This window comes from Abramis brama, assembly GCF_963993115.1.
Source record: "Abramis brama genome assembly, chromosome: 22".
Lineage (NCBI taxonomy): Eukaryota > Metazoa > Chordata > Actinopteri > Cypriniformes > Leuciscidae > Abramis > Abramis brama.
In genome coordinates this window covers 24,493,671-24,510,891 of record NC_139984.1, presented here as the reverse complement: position 1 = coordinate 24,510,891, position 17,221 = coordinate 24,493,671, and the positions used below count along the sequence as shown (strand labels likewise).

At 35.8% G+C, this 17,221-nt stretch overlaps 1 protein-coding gene across 1 annotated transcript in view; it reads left to right on the top strand.

Annotated features, from left to right (window-relative positions):
- itga5 (integrin, alpha 5 (fibronectin receptor, alpha polypeptide)) overlaps positions 1-17,221 on the top strand; it is a 55,036-nt gene that overhangs the window by 32,823 nt on the left and 4,992 nt on the right. Inside the window, exons 19-26 of the mRNA XM_084098198.1 lie at positions 1,850-1,917; positions 3,830-3,977; positions 4,650-4,742; positions 6,850-6,929; positions 7,749-7,829; positions 7,954-8,059; positions 11,546-11,704; positions 13,571-13,678. Coding sequence (XP_083954324.1) covers positions 1,850-1,917; positions 3,830-3,977; positions 4,650-4,742; positions 6,850-6,929; positions 7,749-7,829; positions 7,954-8,059; positions 11,546-11,704; positions 13,571-13,678 — 843 coding nt within the window. The remainder of the gene's footprint in view (positions 1-1,849; positions 1,918-3,829; positions 3,978-4,649; positions 4,743-6,849; positions 6,930-7,748; positions 7,830-7,953; positions 8,060-11,545; positions 11,705-13,570; positions 13,679-17,221) is intronic.

Sequence of the window (17,221 nt, the reverse complement as noted above, 5' to 3'; positions counted from 1 at the left end):
AATATTAATTACTCTAAAACATTATGGATATTTATATAATAATTACATTTATACAGCATAATAAAATACTTCTTTATTAAATCATATTTTCCTAATAAAAAATAAGAGATTATGCCGAACTTCTAAGGCTTTTCTTTTCAAGAATTAATGGAATAAATGAATAGATCTGACAAAAAGCTTGTATGTGGTTTTTATTTGCATGGGACCATTAATGTGAGGCTCCATATTCGTCTTGCCTTTTGATGAGAGATGTTTCGGACCTCCTTTGATAAATGTTGTGAGTGATCTCGCTTGGCGCCCTCCAGTTTGCTGACCCAGTCATGCTGTTTGCGGACCCTGACACTTCCGTAAACACTTGATGGTGGTTTTGGCTGAGGGTCGGCTTGGACATATGCACATGTGACCTTCTCTTGTATCTCCTCTTGGTCTTCGAATTGTTTGGTTGCTGCAGTGAAACCCAAACAACCCTCTCCAGGAGGTTCAGAGTTGTGGAAAGGGGTGGGTTGTAATTAGAGCTCGGCGATTGCTGATTACAGGGAAGCCACTTCGCCCTTTCTAATCTCCCATTCTATTTTTTTATCCTCATCGTCATGTTGCGTCATCCTCGCACATGTTGGAAATACGGCATCAGGTGGTAGCAATTAGCCGTGGCACGACTTTCCCCTTTTCTTGATGTTTTAGATTCATTCATAAATTGTATATGGATATGGATTCTCTCTCATTAATGTGTGTGTGTGCTTTGGGATATATTTGTGTGTGTGGTGAGAGTTGGGTGGTGTCGCGTGCAGCTAGCATGCGGTTTAGGGGTGGCAGCCTCTGATGTGGATGTTGGTGGCAGATAGAACAGCCATAGCTCTTTATTCCTTTAAATAAGTTCTATACATTTTTTGAAGCCAATACACATCTGCTCTTCAGCCCAGAATTCATTCAGCGTTGTTTACTATTCTAAAACTTGTTATTTCAGGCGGCTGAGAAGTGATGTTTACCAATGCAAAGATGTTTAATTGCATTATTGGTTATAGGATTTGTATTATATGCCTGTTTGAATGACATTGGAGTCATTCTGTGTCCGATGAGGGAAAAAATCGAGCTTGAGAATCTTTTTTTTTTTTTTTTTTTTTTTTTGATCTCAATCTTAATAAATGAATGAATAAGTTTCTACTTTTAACTTTAAAGTCAACATGGAATTGAAATGGACCCTATGTATTGATTATTTTTATTTTTTCTACAATAATAATAGTTATAATAATAAAGATTATGCCAAATTCAAAGTTGGAAAAAAATAATAATTTTTTATTCAGATAAAGGTTTATTTGACTGAAATGCTTGTATTGAGATATTTTACCCATTTTGCATGTTACATTCTAACAGTGATACAACTGTGCTAGATAATGAGTTTTGTGAGGAAGGGCACTGATAGGGCACTGACTTTTAACAGACTTAAAACAGCGTTTGATTATTGCTATATAGTGATTTTCAAGTTGAATTGTGTATAACGCATACAGTAACTGTAAAATATGCATTCTAGGTATGGGAGTGGCATATTTTGAGTTTTAATATTTGGGGAAGGGTCACTGGGCTAGTTTTGGGCTACTTTGATTAAACTTTGGGATAGTTTTGTTACGCAGACCTGGCAACCCTGCAGCCTGACTTCATTCTGGTTGCCCAATATTCATCATCCAAACAATTTCTGAAAGACCAAATCAGGTCCTTTTTTTTCATGTAATACCTTGTTTCACTCAGAAATAAGTCACATTACAAAAGTAAAATGGGTTGCAAATTGACAATACAATAATCTCTCTCTGACATTAAGTAACTGACCTTGACTTTTTTCTGGCTTCTGCTCTAGGCCCAGATTTTATTGGACTGTGGAGAGGACAACATTTGCGTCCCTGACCTGAAACTCTCCGTGCACGGGTAAGCTGATTAGCAAGAAATGGAAAAAAATCAATAAAGGCCTGGGGTTTAGTTTGCTTGTTGCAAAGTTTGCAGAAACGCATATAAAGTAGAACAATTTTAGGCTTGAGAAATGAGTAATTGGACTTGGACATCTCCACGGCCCCCTTTTCTCTGCAGTTACGATGGCAGTTCCCTGCAGTTGATTTGTGAAATCTGTGGGTATTTTCTCTGTCTTTTATACATAGATTTGTTTGCATTTGCTGTTATTCTTCGACCGCAAAAAATGCGCCTTACCAAAAACATTACAGATTTGTTGCATTTGTCTTAGGTCACGTATTTACGAAACTGCGTAGGGCATTAATTCTCTCCGCAGAGTGATTTGGATTATCTTGACATTCAACAAGCAGAGGGAATATTACGACTTGGAAATTCACTGGAGGGGTTATTCTTTAGGAGAAAATGTGAAACTACATCTAGACAGCTTCCCAGAGAATGCCTGGGACAACATGGCTTATCTTTGGTACCACTGTCAGCATCTGCTTCCCAGGTCCATGTTGAGGAAACCCAGCCAAGTTCTCCGTTTCACTCAAATTAACTTTTTGCACAGAATCACTTCCATGTGATTATTAGAGCTCACTGGTGTTAATTTGTTGTGAGGATCGTGATATTTATTTTGATTAGCAATTGAATGTAAATCTTGACCTTCTTGTGATATGACCCCAACCTCATATGTGCCATCTGAAGGGGTTTGTTATGAAAGTGCAGCAAGCGACGGCTTCCATGTAGGTTGGAGTCTCCCGCCAGCCGAGTGCCAGTGTTTGAATTCAGTATGTGCCGCTTCCCCAGCATGGCTTTACGAGGCCAGGCGGTAATTGGAAGCGTCTGTGTGGCCCTCGCATGGAATTTCTCATTGTGTCTGAGATGTAGAGAGAAAAGAAAGGGGGGGGGGGGTGGGAGAGAGAGAGAGAGGGAACATGTAGGAATAGAAAAAGGGAACTTTGCGGAATGTTTCACAGTCTTTGTCGTTGCATGTTGAACTTTATTGCTACAATGGAAATTAGGGGTTTTAATAGGAAATGTGTGTGTAATGCAGGAGGAAGGGCTTCCTGTTGGAAAGAGTTGGGTGATTTTTCACCGCTGGATCAGCAGAATTACACTTTCTTTTCTGAAAGAAATTAATGCTTTTATTCAGCACGGATTGATCAAAAATAACACATTTATTATGTTACAGGAGATTTCTATTATGAACTTTGTTCATTAAAAAATCCTGAAGAAAATGTATCATGGTTTCACAAAATATTTATGCAGCACAACTGTTTTTTTTTTTACATTGATAATAATAATAAGACATGTTTTTTGTGCACCAAATCAGCATATTAGAATGATTTCTGAAGGATCATGTGACACTGAAGACTGGAGTAATGATGCTGAAAATTCAGCTTTGCCATCACTGGAATAAATTACATTTTAAAATATTTTCAAATAGAAAACAGGTATTTTAGATGCAATAATATTCTACATCTTTTACTGTATTTTTGATCAGATAAATGCAGCCTTGGTGAGCATAATAAACTTATTTCACTTTTTTTTTTTTTTAATCATACCGACCCCAAACTTTTGAATGGTAATTTCATCCATGGTTTATACTTTACAACAAAATTTCAAAATGGAGGTGCATATCTATCTATCTACTTTTTAATTGATTAATTGGTGCTTGTTAAAATACTAAAGCAATTGCTTATATTCTGGGTTAGAGATTTGAACCTGTATAAATAAACATTGGCCAATAACTCCTCCCACAACGTTTGTACTATTGCTCTAAGATCAAATCAGCACTTGATAAACTCTATAGAAGACCCAGACCCTATAGAAGGTAAATTAGCTGCCAAGGCAAGAGTTTAATGTTTTGTTCGTGTTTTGGGTACTGCAGGGACAGGAAGGAAGTGTACATGGGCGATGACAACTCTCTGACCCTGACTTTCAACGCGAAGAACGATGGAGGCGGAGCTTATGAAGCCGAGCTGTATGTGGTCTTGCCACCAGAGGCCGACTACAGCGGAATAGCCCGCAATAATGAGGTGAGATATGGAGACCCTCCCTCCAGGTGCTGCCTATTACACGGACGTGTGCCAGATCCCGTCCATTAACTCCTACATGTGTTCAGCATTTCAGCTGAGAAAGACCTTTGTTCTGTTACTTTGATACTCAAGAAAAGATGTGTTTTTTATTAATGAAGACATGTGATGAGAAATCCCGTAGTGAGGCAAAACTTGACAGCGGTCGGTGTTTTAATGCGGTGGTTTTCAAACTGGTGGTTAGGGAAATGATAAAATGTAATAAATTCAAATGTTCAAATAAAATATTGTAACAATTTGAATAATTATTTTTGCTTTAGTACAATGACAATAAAGTTATCAATTATTTGATTTGGTAAACAACATGTCTTTCGAATATAAAACTATTATTTTCTTACACAGAATAAATGGGTCTTTATACATGAATATATATAGATGACTATTCAAGGAAGGAGTGTCTCTCACAAGAGGATCATGGGCATCAAAAAGGGCTTACACCAGTTTTAATGAATTACTTGAACATATTTTCATCCCTGAGGATAATTTAGAGCAAACATGTAACATTCAACATTAGTACCAGAACTGGTCTAAACAGTCAAGACATGAGTCAGGAGTATGGTGTGTGTGTGTGTGTTTTCCGAAATGACTGGTCTTTTTCTCTATTTCTCTGGACAGAGTCTGACCCAGCTGACCTGCAGTTATGAGACGGAGAATCAGACCCGTTACCTTAGCTGTGACCTGGGGAACCCCATGAAATCAGGCACCAGCGTAAGCACACTTACACTCTTCTTTCTGTTTGTGTGTGTTTACACACTAGAGTGACTTGAGGTTTCACGTTGTTATTGAAAAAGCACCTTTTATCAAATGCGACTGAATGTTATTAATTTCCCAGTGTGTCTGAAAATTGTAAAATTGTTATTTTGACAGTCATGGAAATGTGTAGAATCTAATGTTGTCATAGATAGATAGATAACAAGCCTTTAGATAGATAACAGCCCTTAACAAGACCCCCGGACAGCACTACGAGCTGACTAACAGGTTAGGTGACTAATAAAGGTTACATGACTAACAGGACACACAATTATGGTTGCTGGAGGTCTGGATTTTATTTGGTAGAATGCTAGTTGTCAGTAATCAGAATTGCCACTTTTCCAGATGTTTTTGATTACTGGATAAGGATAACTGGATTGTTAAAAAATAATTTTATAGAAATTGCACACACAAAAAGCAATTTCTAGCCAAGGAAAAATGTTATAGTTGAGAATAAATAACTATATTTAACTATATATATATATATATATTAGTTATATATATATATATATATATATATATATATATATAGTTTTATATAGTTATATATATATATATATAGTTTTATATAGTTATATATATATATATATATATATATATATAGTTATATAGTTTTATATAGTTTTATATATATATATATATATATATATATATATATATATAGTTATATAGTTATATAGTTATAGTTATATAGTTATATATATATAGTAAAATATAGTTATTTATTCTCAACTATAACATTTTTCCTTGGCTAGAAATTGCTTTTTGTGTGTGCAATTTCTATAAAATTATTTTTTAACAATCCAGTTATCCTTATCCAGTAATCAAAAACATCTGGAAAAGTGGCAATTCTGATTACTGACAACTAGCATTCTACCAAATAAAATCCAGACCTCTAGCAACCATAATTGTGTGTCCTGTTAGTCATGTAACCTTTATTAGTCACCTAACCTGTTAGTCAGCTCGTAGTGCTGTCCGGGGGTCTTGTTAAGGGCTGTGTTAGATCAAGTTTGGACAGGCAGGAAGTTCCCACCAGCGATGCAGGAAGTGACAGTCATTTAGGCTCTACCCTCTTAGACAGTGGAGTTCCCCTTTCTAAAATGCCACTGTGTGAAGATGGAGGGATTTATGGCTTTTTAATGTGTCTGCAGAGATGGAGTATAATTGGATGATTGTTCAAACTGCTCCATGTCAATATGTGTTTCCAGACACCTCTGTATGTTTCAGCCAGCGCAGCAACACTGCTCATTAGTTCAAGGCAGGTTATCTGGGTGGTTTATTCAGCAATTTTATTATTAACGTTATTTTAGGTCATTATTTTTAGATTCCAGGACCACCAAAGAGGTTCCTCGCAACAACTAGTCTGTATCTGTAATCGTATCTTATTTAATGAGATATTCAGAAATCACACCTACCCCCACGCGCACGGACACCCACACGCAAACTCTCACGCATGGAGAAGAGTGAAAACAAGAGCCGCTCGTATAGGGTCTTATATAGTTTGTGTGCGTGCGGTGGGAGCATAAAACCACAATTATAAAAGGGAGGCTGGAACTCCCATGCAGTCTGGGGTTGTGTAGTTGACTTCAGCACTTTAGGGATGAGGGTAGTAACTAACTGGAGTGCTTTTGACAGTGCAGCTAAACATGACATCACTAAGATGAATGAGAGAGGATACATTTTAGTGTTTCCACTTGTGTTTTTTGGATGGAGTACAGGAAAGAAACATTCCACCAACATCAACATCCATTCTGTTGCTATGGTAGACAGTGCATTATGGGTGATTTGTATGTTCTGTGTGCTGTAGAGAATTCTCTGGGGTAATCTGTGGACAGCTGCAATTCAGTATTGTGACATTACAAATATTGTTGGCTCCTTTATGAAAAATTGCTTGTGTTTTCTCTAATTTTTTGGTCGTTTTAGCTCAAATTTTCTGATGAATGAAATGTACGTGTGTGTGTGTGTGTGTGTGTGTGTGTATAAATATAAATGGAGGAATAAAGTTCACATTACCTTATGGGATAATATGATTTAGAAATGTATTTTTTTGTTTAAATTTTTGCAGCTATGGGCCGGACTGCGATTCACAGTACCACGTCTCAAGGACACACACAAATTTGTGCAGTTTGACCTACAGATCCGTAGGTATGAAACTTGAGAATATACACAAATAAACACAGCTTATTTTTATTTATTTATTTGTTTTCGAAAATAAACATTCACATTATACTGTACAGTAAATAAAATCTATACAGTAGCAAGCATGGATAATATATATATATATATATATATATATTATCCATGCTTGCTACTGTATAGATAGATTTCATATAATGTATACGTATATATGAAATCTATATATATATATATACGTGTATATATATATATATATATATATGAAGAGTTCAGATGCAGTTCAGCATCTGAGAGTTCAGATCATTTTTATCAAGCTCGTATGTTTAAGTTCAATAATTTCACTTAAATGGCAATAATTTTCATTGCCATTTAAGTGAAATTACTACGAGCTTGATAAAAATGATCATTCTTGATGAAAATTTCAGATGGCACATAGAGGCTTTTGCATCTGAACTCTTCATATTAGGGCTGTGAAACGATTAATTGCGATTAATAGCATCCAAAATAGAAGTTTGTGTGGACTGTGTTTAATTATTTTGTATACATGAATCCACACACACATGCATGTATATATTTAAGGAATAAAATAAATGCACATTTTTATTAATATTTTAAAAATATATGATTGACAACATTAAATAAATTAATGTAATGATTTATTTAAAAATACAATTAATACTGGCCATATGTTTTTTTTAAATATTATTAAAAAAATAAATCAGACTGTTATGGTCACTGATATATCATGCATCTGTAATATACGGTCAGGTTAGTTGCACATGCCCTTAAATATGCTCTTTATTAAGCTCTCCATCTGTCCATCTGCAGTAAGAATGAGAATAACTCCCAGAGTGAAGTCGTCCCCTACAAGCTGGAGGTGGTGGTCCAGTCTGATGTTATTTTGCAGGGGTGAGTTCACATGCAGAACCCATTTAGAAGTGCTTCACAAGACCATTGCTCTTCTGGAACTCTCACTACGAAGCTCTCCCTGTTCCCTCACCTTCTCATTTTCTCTTTATCTCTCGTTTTACAGTGTTTCCAGACCAGACAAGGTCTTCTTTCCCCCACCGAACTGGAAGTTGACCAAGAATGTAATGGTTGAACAGGATGTTGGACCCTCCATCCAGCACACTTACGAGGTAAAGACCTTGTCTGAGTCCTTCAGTTGGACTTGAAGCCAGAGTGGCCTGTCATTGATAGGAATCCAGAGTAATGGCTATAAATCACCATGGTAAAATTTTGGGATGTATGGCTGCCTAGAAACTAGCAGTTACATTTGCAGGATTTAAAATGTCTGCCCTTCTACTTTTTTGACCTTAAAGGCAGGGTAGGTAGGAATGGTCTAAAAAACTTCTTTTTCAAATTTGTTTAAACTTTATGTACATATCAATACATAATTAAAATGTAAGTACTCTGAAAAAGAAAGTATAAAAATCGAGTGTCTGTAGACCTCTCACGACTGTTTTAAAGACAGTTCATTATTTCCATTCACTCCACCCCCTCCCTTCTGGGCTCCTTCCAAAGCCACGCCCCCAAAACACATGAACGCGTGACTCCAACCGCTGAGCTGAAGACGCATTATTTACCTGAGACAAGCAGAGAGGAAGGAGCACAGTGCATGTAGTGACATCATGTCAGAATCACATGTAATAAAAAAATCTAACGCTAATTGCTTATGAATATAAACAAATAAGATGTATTTTAGTACTCACTATCAAGCTAGCATATTGATATTGGTAAATTTAAAATATATATTTTTTGATTCGCTAACGAGCTAGTTATATAAGCTAAAAACAGGTTGCATTGATACACTTTTTTACATTACCATCAGTTACATTGTGATGAAGATGAATTTCGTGTAAGATTCATAACATATATGGTGTTCTGCATGTAGGGGTGGGAGATATTGACAAAAATGAATATCTCGATTTTTTTTTTTCCAATATCTAGATATCGATATTCAGGCGATATTTTTGCCATCCTTCAAAGAAATGTGAGCAAACTGGCAAAGAAGGTCCAGTTGGTCTTTTGACTTGCTGCATTTGACCTATATTATTCTAGGCTATAGAAAAAAACAATAAAGGAGCTAACTAAACAGAATCTGTGGCAGCCCCTACTTTTTCCACTTACAAAAAAAACAAAAAAAAAACTTAACTAGGCACTTCTTGCAACAGTGATTATTAAATCAAACAACAATATTGTTGATGATCAATTCAAAGTAAAAAAAAAAAAAAACATTTTCAAAACGGTATAAATCCATTCATTTTTTCCCCCAAAACGCTATAAATCCATCTTCTTTTTTTTTTTTTTTTTTAATTTATGGTTTGTCTTTTTAAAAAAGTTTTTGTCTTTTATTTTTCGTGTTTGCATTTATGAGGAAAAAACAATATTACTTGACAGTTCTCCATTATGGACGCGAGCGCTCTGAAAGCTGCACTAAGACTTTCAAACTTTCACAGAGACCTCAAAACAGAAAGCACAAAGCCTTTCTTTAAAACGAATTTCGTTTTGTATTAATTGTATCTTAATTTTAATTTTTTTTTTTTCATTAATTCATTAATATTTTCATTCCTGGATTAAATACATAAAGTAAATATAGGCTATCAATCACAACATAAGGTGCTTGAACTGATTATATCATCGTGAACCGAACCGTAGCCTCGCCTCACAGGCCTAAAAAATGTGGAATATATTTACAGAAATCTGGTTCTAAACAAAACCATCCAAAACAAAATAAAACTATGTAGCCTAATAAATGTGCATTTCTCCGGTGCATGCGTTCACTAGCCTACTGCGAAGATCGCGAGTCAAATATCGTCAACTTCATCTTTGCAGCCGACACAGAAATTAATAAACAATTAAAATGTCTTATTGCAATATTTTACACATTCATAATCATTACTTTTGCTGGTTCTTTGAGGCAGCTTTTTAGGTTTATGGCGTTTTGGAAAAGAGCTCTTCACGTACAAACACCGTTTCACCAAGGCACAGCAGCCCTTCAGCACATAAGAACAAAAAGAGAAAAAGCACGGACTTACTAATTACGAAACTTTGATGTGGTTGAACAGGTGAAACAGTCACAAATTCCTTTGCAACTCAAACCTTCTCAGTACGAGTTATGAAGGAAGAGAACAGCATTACAGTTTTCAGCGCGTCCTCCTTTGACTGCTGTGTTGTGACTGGAAAAGTGCATGCAGGAGCACATGCGCAAAATGTAGGTTTGTAAAATGTCCTTTTGTAAAATAAAAATAATTTTAGGGCGAAGCAGAGGAGGTCGTGCAAGAGGCCGTGGCGTGCAACTAGGGTCTGAGGAAGTAGAGGCCGAGGACGGGGTGGTCGCTGGAAAGCTACGCCGATATTGACACACGTTTTATTTCTTTGTTTATCCAAAGACTTTTTGTTCATTACCTTTTCTTGTACTGTCTTCTTTTTTTGCCTTGTTTGCCTTCACTAACTGCATGCCGGTAATGTGAATTTTGATTGCTCTTTCTCTGCCATTGTTTTGCTATTCCTAGGTTCCGTGCCTCTTTAATTCCTCAAATCAAACGTGCGCGCGCAAGTGGGCAGATCCCGTGGCAAAAGGGTGGTTGCCATGGTTGCGAGAGAGAGTGACAGTCGCCTAAGCCAATCCTTTGATTCGTCCCGAATCGAAATAATGAGCTGTGTTTAATACAGATTAAACGGTCTAGAGTCACTTGATTTTTATACTCTTTTTTTCAGAGTTCTTACATTTTAATTATGTATTGATATATATAGAAAGTTTTAACAAATTTGGATCTTTTATTTTTATAAAGTCCTACCTACCCTGCCTTTAAGACTTCAAATCATTTAATAATTTTATTTCATAATTTATATATATATATGTGTATATATATATATATATATATATATATATATATATATATATACACATATATATATATATATATATATATATATATATATATATATATACACATATATATATATATATATATATATATATATATATATATATATATACACATATATATATATATATATATATATATATATATATATATATATATATATATATATATATATATACATACATATACATAATTTTATTTTTTATTTTAGGTTATTTTATTTAATATTAAAAAATAATATAAATTGAACTTATATTTTTTTTATTGGATTTCATTTCAAGTCCATTTCATATATATCTTTTTTTTTTAATGTCAGTGAGTGCCGCTGTAATTGCTGCTTGCAGTTTGGTTTCCTTATACATACTTTCTGCCAGGATTCTGCAGATGAGTCATGCAAACAACTTGTACATAGAGAAGTTGTCATGGAGAATCTCCAACAGTTAGACATAGGTCCTGAAATAGCACAAGGCATCAAGTCATCCTTTTATGATGACCAGAGAGTACAGAAACACCTGTGGAGCACGACTTTAATCTGTGGTTGTGATGGCGTACGTGTAATCATGAAAATAACAAAGCCGCAACCTTGATGTTAAACCAATGCGGTATAGAGGGTTTATTATGACAACATACACTTGACTCATCTCTCTCTCTCTCTCTCTTCTCTCTCTCTCTCTCTCTCTCTCTCTCTCTCTCTCTCTCTCTCTCTCTCTCTCTCTCTCTCTCTCTCTCTCTCAGTTGGTGAACAACGGGCCGAGCCGCATCAGTCACACTCAACTTCAGCTCAGATGCCCCATGATACTTCAAAGTAACAGGTTCATTTACCCACTGGAGGTCACGACAGAGGGGCCTGTTAACTGCACCACCCACAACATAGTCAACCCCTTGAACCTCAAGGTAAGACGCCCAGGGTTAACTGCAGGTTAGAGATTTGATCAGGGTTCACCTGATGAAGTAAATAATACTGGAGTGCTGTCTGTCATTATGTGCATGACTTTGATCTATCAGGCTTTTCTTTTAAAGCACTGTTTACGTGTGAATCAAATGAAAATTATCAGGAACTTGTCTGGGTCATATATCACCCAAAATGAAAAATGAAGCCTATTAGTAGACCCTTAGGCTTGAATACATTATTTTCATGAGAATTCTCATTAACGCAATGGAAAAATGTCATTCTCATTATTATAATATGAAAAAAATAATAATAAATCTTTGCAAAATTGTGCAAAATTGTAATGAAAATAGTCATGTAAAAAGCCTTAGTTGAAATAAAATGTTTAATTTTCTTCATTGAAAAAAAAAATAAATTTAGTTTTTTTTTTTTTTGAGAAATATTTTTGAGATTTTCTTAAGATGTAAATCTGTAGAAATGCTGTAAAGATATTAGACAGGAGACTCACGTGCAGTCGTGAGGAGAGAACAGAAGCTCTTAAAGGGATAGTTCACCAAAAAATGAAAATTCTGTCAGTAATTACTCACCCTCATGTTGTTCCAACCCCGTAAGACTTTCGTTCATCTTCGGAACACAAATTAAGATATTTTTGATGAAATCTGAGAGCTGTCTCACTCCTTCATAGGCTTCTATGTAATCGATATCTGCCACCCCAGAAAAGTTAGTAAAGACATTGTTAAAATAGTCCAAGTGACTACAGTGGCTCAACCATAAGTTTATCAAGCGTCGAGAATACTTTTTGTGCGCAAAAAAACACACAAAAATAACGACTTTATTCAACTATTCATTTTATTCTGTGTGGGCCTGTGTGTGATGCTGGCCAATAGTGAGCCTACATTTCAGATTTCATCAAAAATATTTTAATATGTGTTTCGAAGATGAACGAAAGTCTTATGGGGGTGGAACAACATGAGGGTGAGTAATTACTGACATAATTTTCATTCTTGGGAGAACTAACCCTTTAAAGGGGACAGAGCTTGTTGATGACAAGCTAAATTTAAACTCAAGGGACATCCGCTGTCAGTAACACCCAGTATGTCCCAATACAGTCTCAAATCCATATGCCAAACATGTGAACACACCACCCATCTATCCATATTTCCTAATATGTCCACCCTGTCCCTTGAACAGCCCCACCCAAGGGCATTAAACCAGCCTTTGATCCTCCTGCCATACTCTCTTCTCAATCTGCTTCCCTTCGTTCTTCACGTCCCACTGCTGTCTATATAAACACAGCCATCAGCTTAATCAGAGCTTCTTATGAAAGACCCCTCAACAACACTTCCCTCTCCAAGAGCTCACAAATGATCTGAACAAATGAGGGATCTCGCGTTAAAAAAAGGAATTTGAATCTCCATAAATGTAATGATTATTTCCCAACAAGTTGGGGACATATTTCTATTCTCTACAAGTTATAAGTTTCTACACCCCTGTCTCTCTATTCTGTCCCATCTGATGGGCGTTTGGATGATTCGTAACACAAAACTGCTGTTACATCTGGGATTTTACAGAACTCTTCTACGAAGTGGTTGTTTGTTCAGTTTCTCATGTTGTTTTAGGGTGTTTTCTTGGTTTTGAGGAGAGTATGAGTCTACACAATGGAGAAGTTGAGTAAAATTCAGACATCTGTTGCAAAATACCCCTTGTGTCCTGCACGTTGTGTCCCTCCCGTTGAGCTCACGGCTGAATGTCAGTGTTGAGTCAGAGGGCGTCAGTACAGATTGAACCGTGATGTCAGAGTCCACAATGTCCAAAAGGGTGGCGACATTTCCATTCAATGTTCTGTTCCCTTTTTCTCACTCTGTGTTTAGCTCCAGCAGTCTTCTACCGAGCAGCCCCCTTTGCGAGACGCGGCACGGGAACACCACATCGAGAAGAGGGAAACGCACAAGGGGGAGCTGTCTCAGCTGACCAATCTGGTGAGATTTCTTCAATGTGAAGAGGGAAAAAGTTTATAAAAAAGGCAAAACACAAAGAAAGCGAGTGAAACATTAGCTCTGTTCAGAAACTTAGAGAGCTGCCTAAATAGGGAGACAACATCCTAACTGAACCAGAACCTCATAAGTGAGTCATTTGAAACACTCTGCATAGTCAGCAACTCAAATAACCCACTTAGGACTTCTTGCAATTGATTCCAGTAGAGTTAGTAAGCTAATGACTTCCCTGCTGAAAAGACATCTTATACCATCATGAACTGGCTTGCTGGTCTTAGTTGGTGTCCTAGCCTTGTCAGGCTGGTCTGTTGGCTGATTTTGGAGTGGGTTTTGGAAACTTTTCAGTTGGTCAGGCTGGGAGACTAGCTAAACACCAGCTCGGCCATGCTGAGAGACCTTCTTAACCCTTAAACGCATACCTCGGGTCTTTAGTGACCCGGGATGTCATTCACTACCCTCCTCCTCATTCATTTTTTTAAAATTAGACATCAACCTTCTTAGTATTCCTCAATCAATTTATTATGAACAATATAACAAGAAAAAAATAATAATGTTTTCCTATCCATTTTTTTGGGGTAAAAATTGTATTGGGTCGCTAACAACCTGAGGTGTGTAACAGTGTAAATATTTTCTGCTCAACAATAATTGAATCTTTGATGACTAAATAAGAGCAATTCACCTTCACAAGGTTGCAATGTCTGATACACAATGATGAAGTGACGTTTCACTTATAGTTATCGCAGGCAGAAAACAAAAGAGTAGGAAGTATCATCAGCAAAACTTTAAATGGCTCAGTGATTTACTGCAGAGCAAGTACTGAACACAAACAAATATTAGTGTTACTGTCACTTGATGGTGGATCTGGTGAAGAAGCTCAAAATAATGATTTTGAAGATGTTGAAAATGATAGTTTTGAGAATATGATCACGAATATGAGCCAGATGCTGAATGTACTGGGAAATGAGCTCTGACGAGGACAGTGATGATGGTATAAAACATCTGTTCAAACTGAACCCTTCCAAGCTCCAAAAGGTAACAAAACATGCTTATATAAATAATATCAGAAAAGTTTTATATTATCGCGACAGGTTGAGATCCATCCGTGTGAGATATAGATCCGGGTCGCTAAAGACCCGAATATGTCAAAACGATTGGCGAAACATTCATGCATTTAAGGGTTACACCAGCTAAGAACAACAAACCAGGGCTGCATTTCCCAAAAGCATCGTGAGCTAAGTTGATGGTAGAGAACATCGGTGGCAATGGTCTCCGCCGAACATGGTTGGGTCTTTTCAGCTGGGATTTTACTCTAATTTGGAAAAAAAATACGTAACCCACAAATATATTGGGTAAAATGGTCAATTTCTTTAATTAAAATGAACTTTTTTTAATCCGTGCTTTTCAGTATTAAATGTACGGAGATCCCAAAGTGACATAGTGATGAAAAAAATTAAATGGGAGGAAAAACCTTTCAATGCTTCTGCGTTCACTCACAAAACTTTAGCGTTTCTAAATATTTTACCACCATTTTGGATGCATACATTCGGGATTACCTTCACTGAGAGATGCAAATGTTGAACAAACACATCCAATATGGCGTCTGAGGTCATGAGAATGCAGCGAGACCTTACGTTCACTAGTGTAGTAACTCAGAAGAAGGTCAAGTCATACAGGGTCAAAGATCTACTCTGACTGATTGGCCGCCATTAAAGATGTTTTGCTTGGTCGGTCTAGGTGCATGTGTGCGTATTTGTGTGCTTGCGTATGTGCGTGACCAGTAATGACCTCATTACTCTCCAGAGTGATGGGTCTGCTGAAATGTCCTCGCTCTACCCTCTAATTCCCCGTTGTTCTCTGCGTCATTAACCGCTCCAGCTACCAGCTCTCTCAGACAGCAGCTGGTTGTGTAGTCCAGCTGTAGGTAGCTGTACCTGACCAAATGAAAGAGGGCTTTGTCGCCTGTTGCGCTCAATCGCCCACATTTATCATCTCTTGCTTGATGAAGTGTTCCTAGAGGGCTATTTATTTCTTCGCCTGTTCCCTTGTGCTAATTTTGTTGAGGGAGAGCAAGAGTCTCTGTTGACATGTTCTGTTAGTGAACAGTGGAGATGTGTTACAGGACTCAAAAGATCCAACCTAGGTTTGACATCTCTCGACTAGGATGAGGTGTTAATAGACGGCAACACTTTACAATAAGGCTTCATTTGTTAACATTAGTTAACATGAACTATCAATGAAAAAAAGCATTTACTAATCTTACTTAATTTAAACATTTACTTGTATGTTTTTAAAATCAAAAGTTGTACCTGTTCATATTATGTAATGGACCTGAACTTACATGAACTAACAATGAATAGTTATACTTTTACTTACTAACCTTAACAAAGATGAATAAATACTGAAACATGAATTGCTTATTGTAAGTTAATATTAGTTAATTCATTAACTAATGTTAACTTATGGAAACTTATTGTAAAGTGTTACCAAATAGACGTACAAATATTGAAACAGATAAATGTACTTGACCTTTTTGCATATATTATATTATATTATATTATATTATATTATATTATATTATATTATATTATATTATATTATATTATATTATATTATATTATATTCTTTTCTTATTGGCTTTTAAAAAATAGTTTTTCTTGTTTTAACCATTAATTAACTTAAATAATTAATGAACATAATGATTTAAAATATATAAAAATAAACTTTATAATTATACTATATGTGTGTGTGTGTGTATATATATATATATATATATATATATATATATATATATATATATATATATATAATTATTATTATTATTATTATTATTATTATTATTATTATTATTATTATTATTATTATATATTTTTTTTTTTTGTTTTTTTGTTTGTTTTTTTGTTTGTTTTTTTGTTTGTTTTTTTACAGTTTTTTTTAAAATCAAGTTTATTTTTCTTAACTATTTGTAATATATATATATAGTATAAATATTATATGCAGTACAAGAGCTGGGGGGCCCCATGTAAAGTTGGGGTGGTACCACTATAGGAAAATATGTATGTTCTGTGATAATTTTTTTCCCCACCCTCTTAATGAAACAAATTTGATGTTACAAGGATCCGTTGATGAACGTGGTAATGCACAGCTTGTAAAAACCATTGAGTTACATGTTATTGCATCTGTGGGTTGGAATTTGACTTCAGGCAACTGTAGGCAGGGTTTTACAGTCCTGTGACTCTTCTAGTGATTTCCCACTAATTTAAAGCAGTCTGTGCACAAAACGCCAACATTAGGTCCTTTGTCACTGCCGTTGGCTCGTGACGCTAATGTCTTTCCCATGGTCCCATCTCTCCATCCAGATCTTCACATTCATAATTATTGTTGGGTTTTTAATTAATGCTTGTGTCTCAAATGACAGCCAGGCATGCTTTTATGGTGAAATTGAACTTGCATGATCTGTGTTTGTTTAAAGGGCACATCTTTTATAGCATCATTACAGTTCAGTGCCAATTGTTTATTTGAATATCTGCA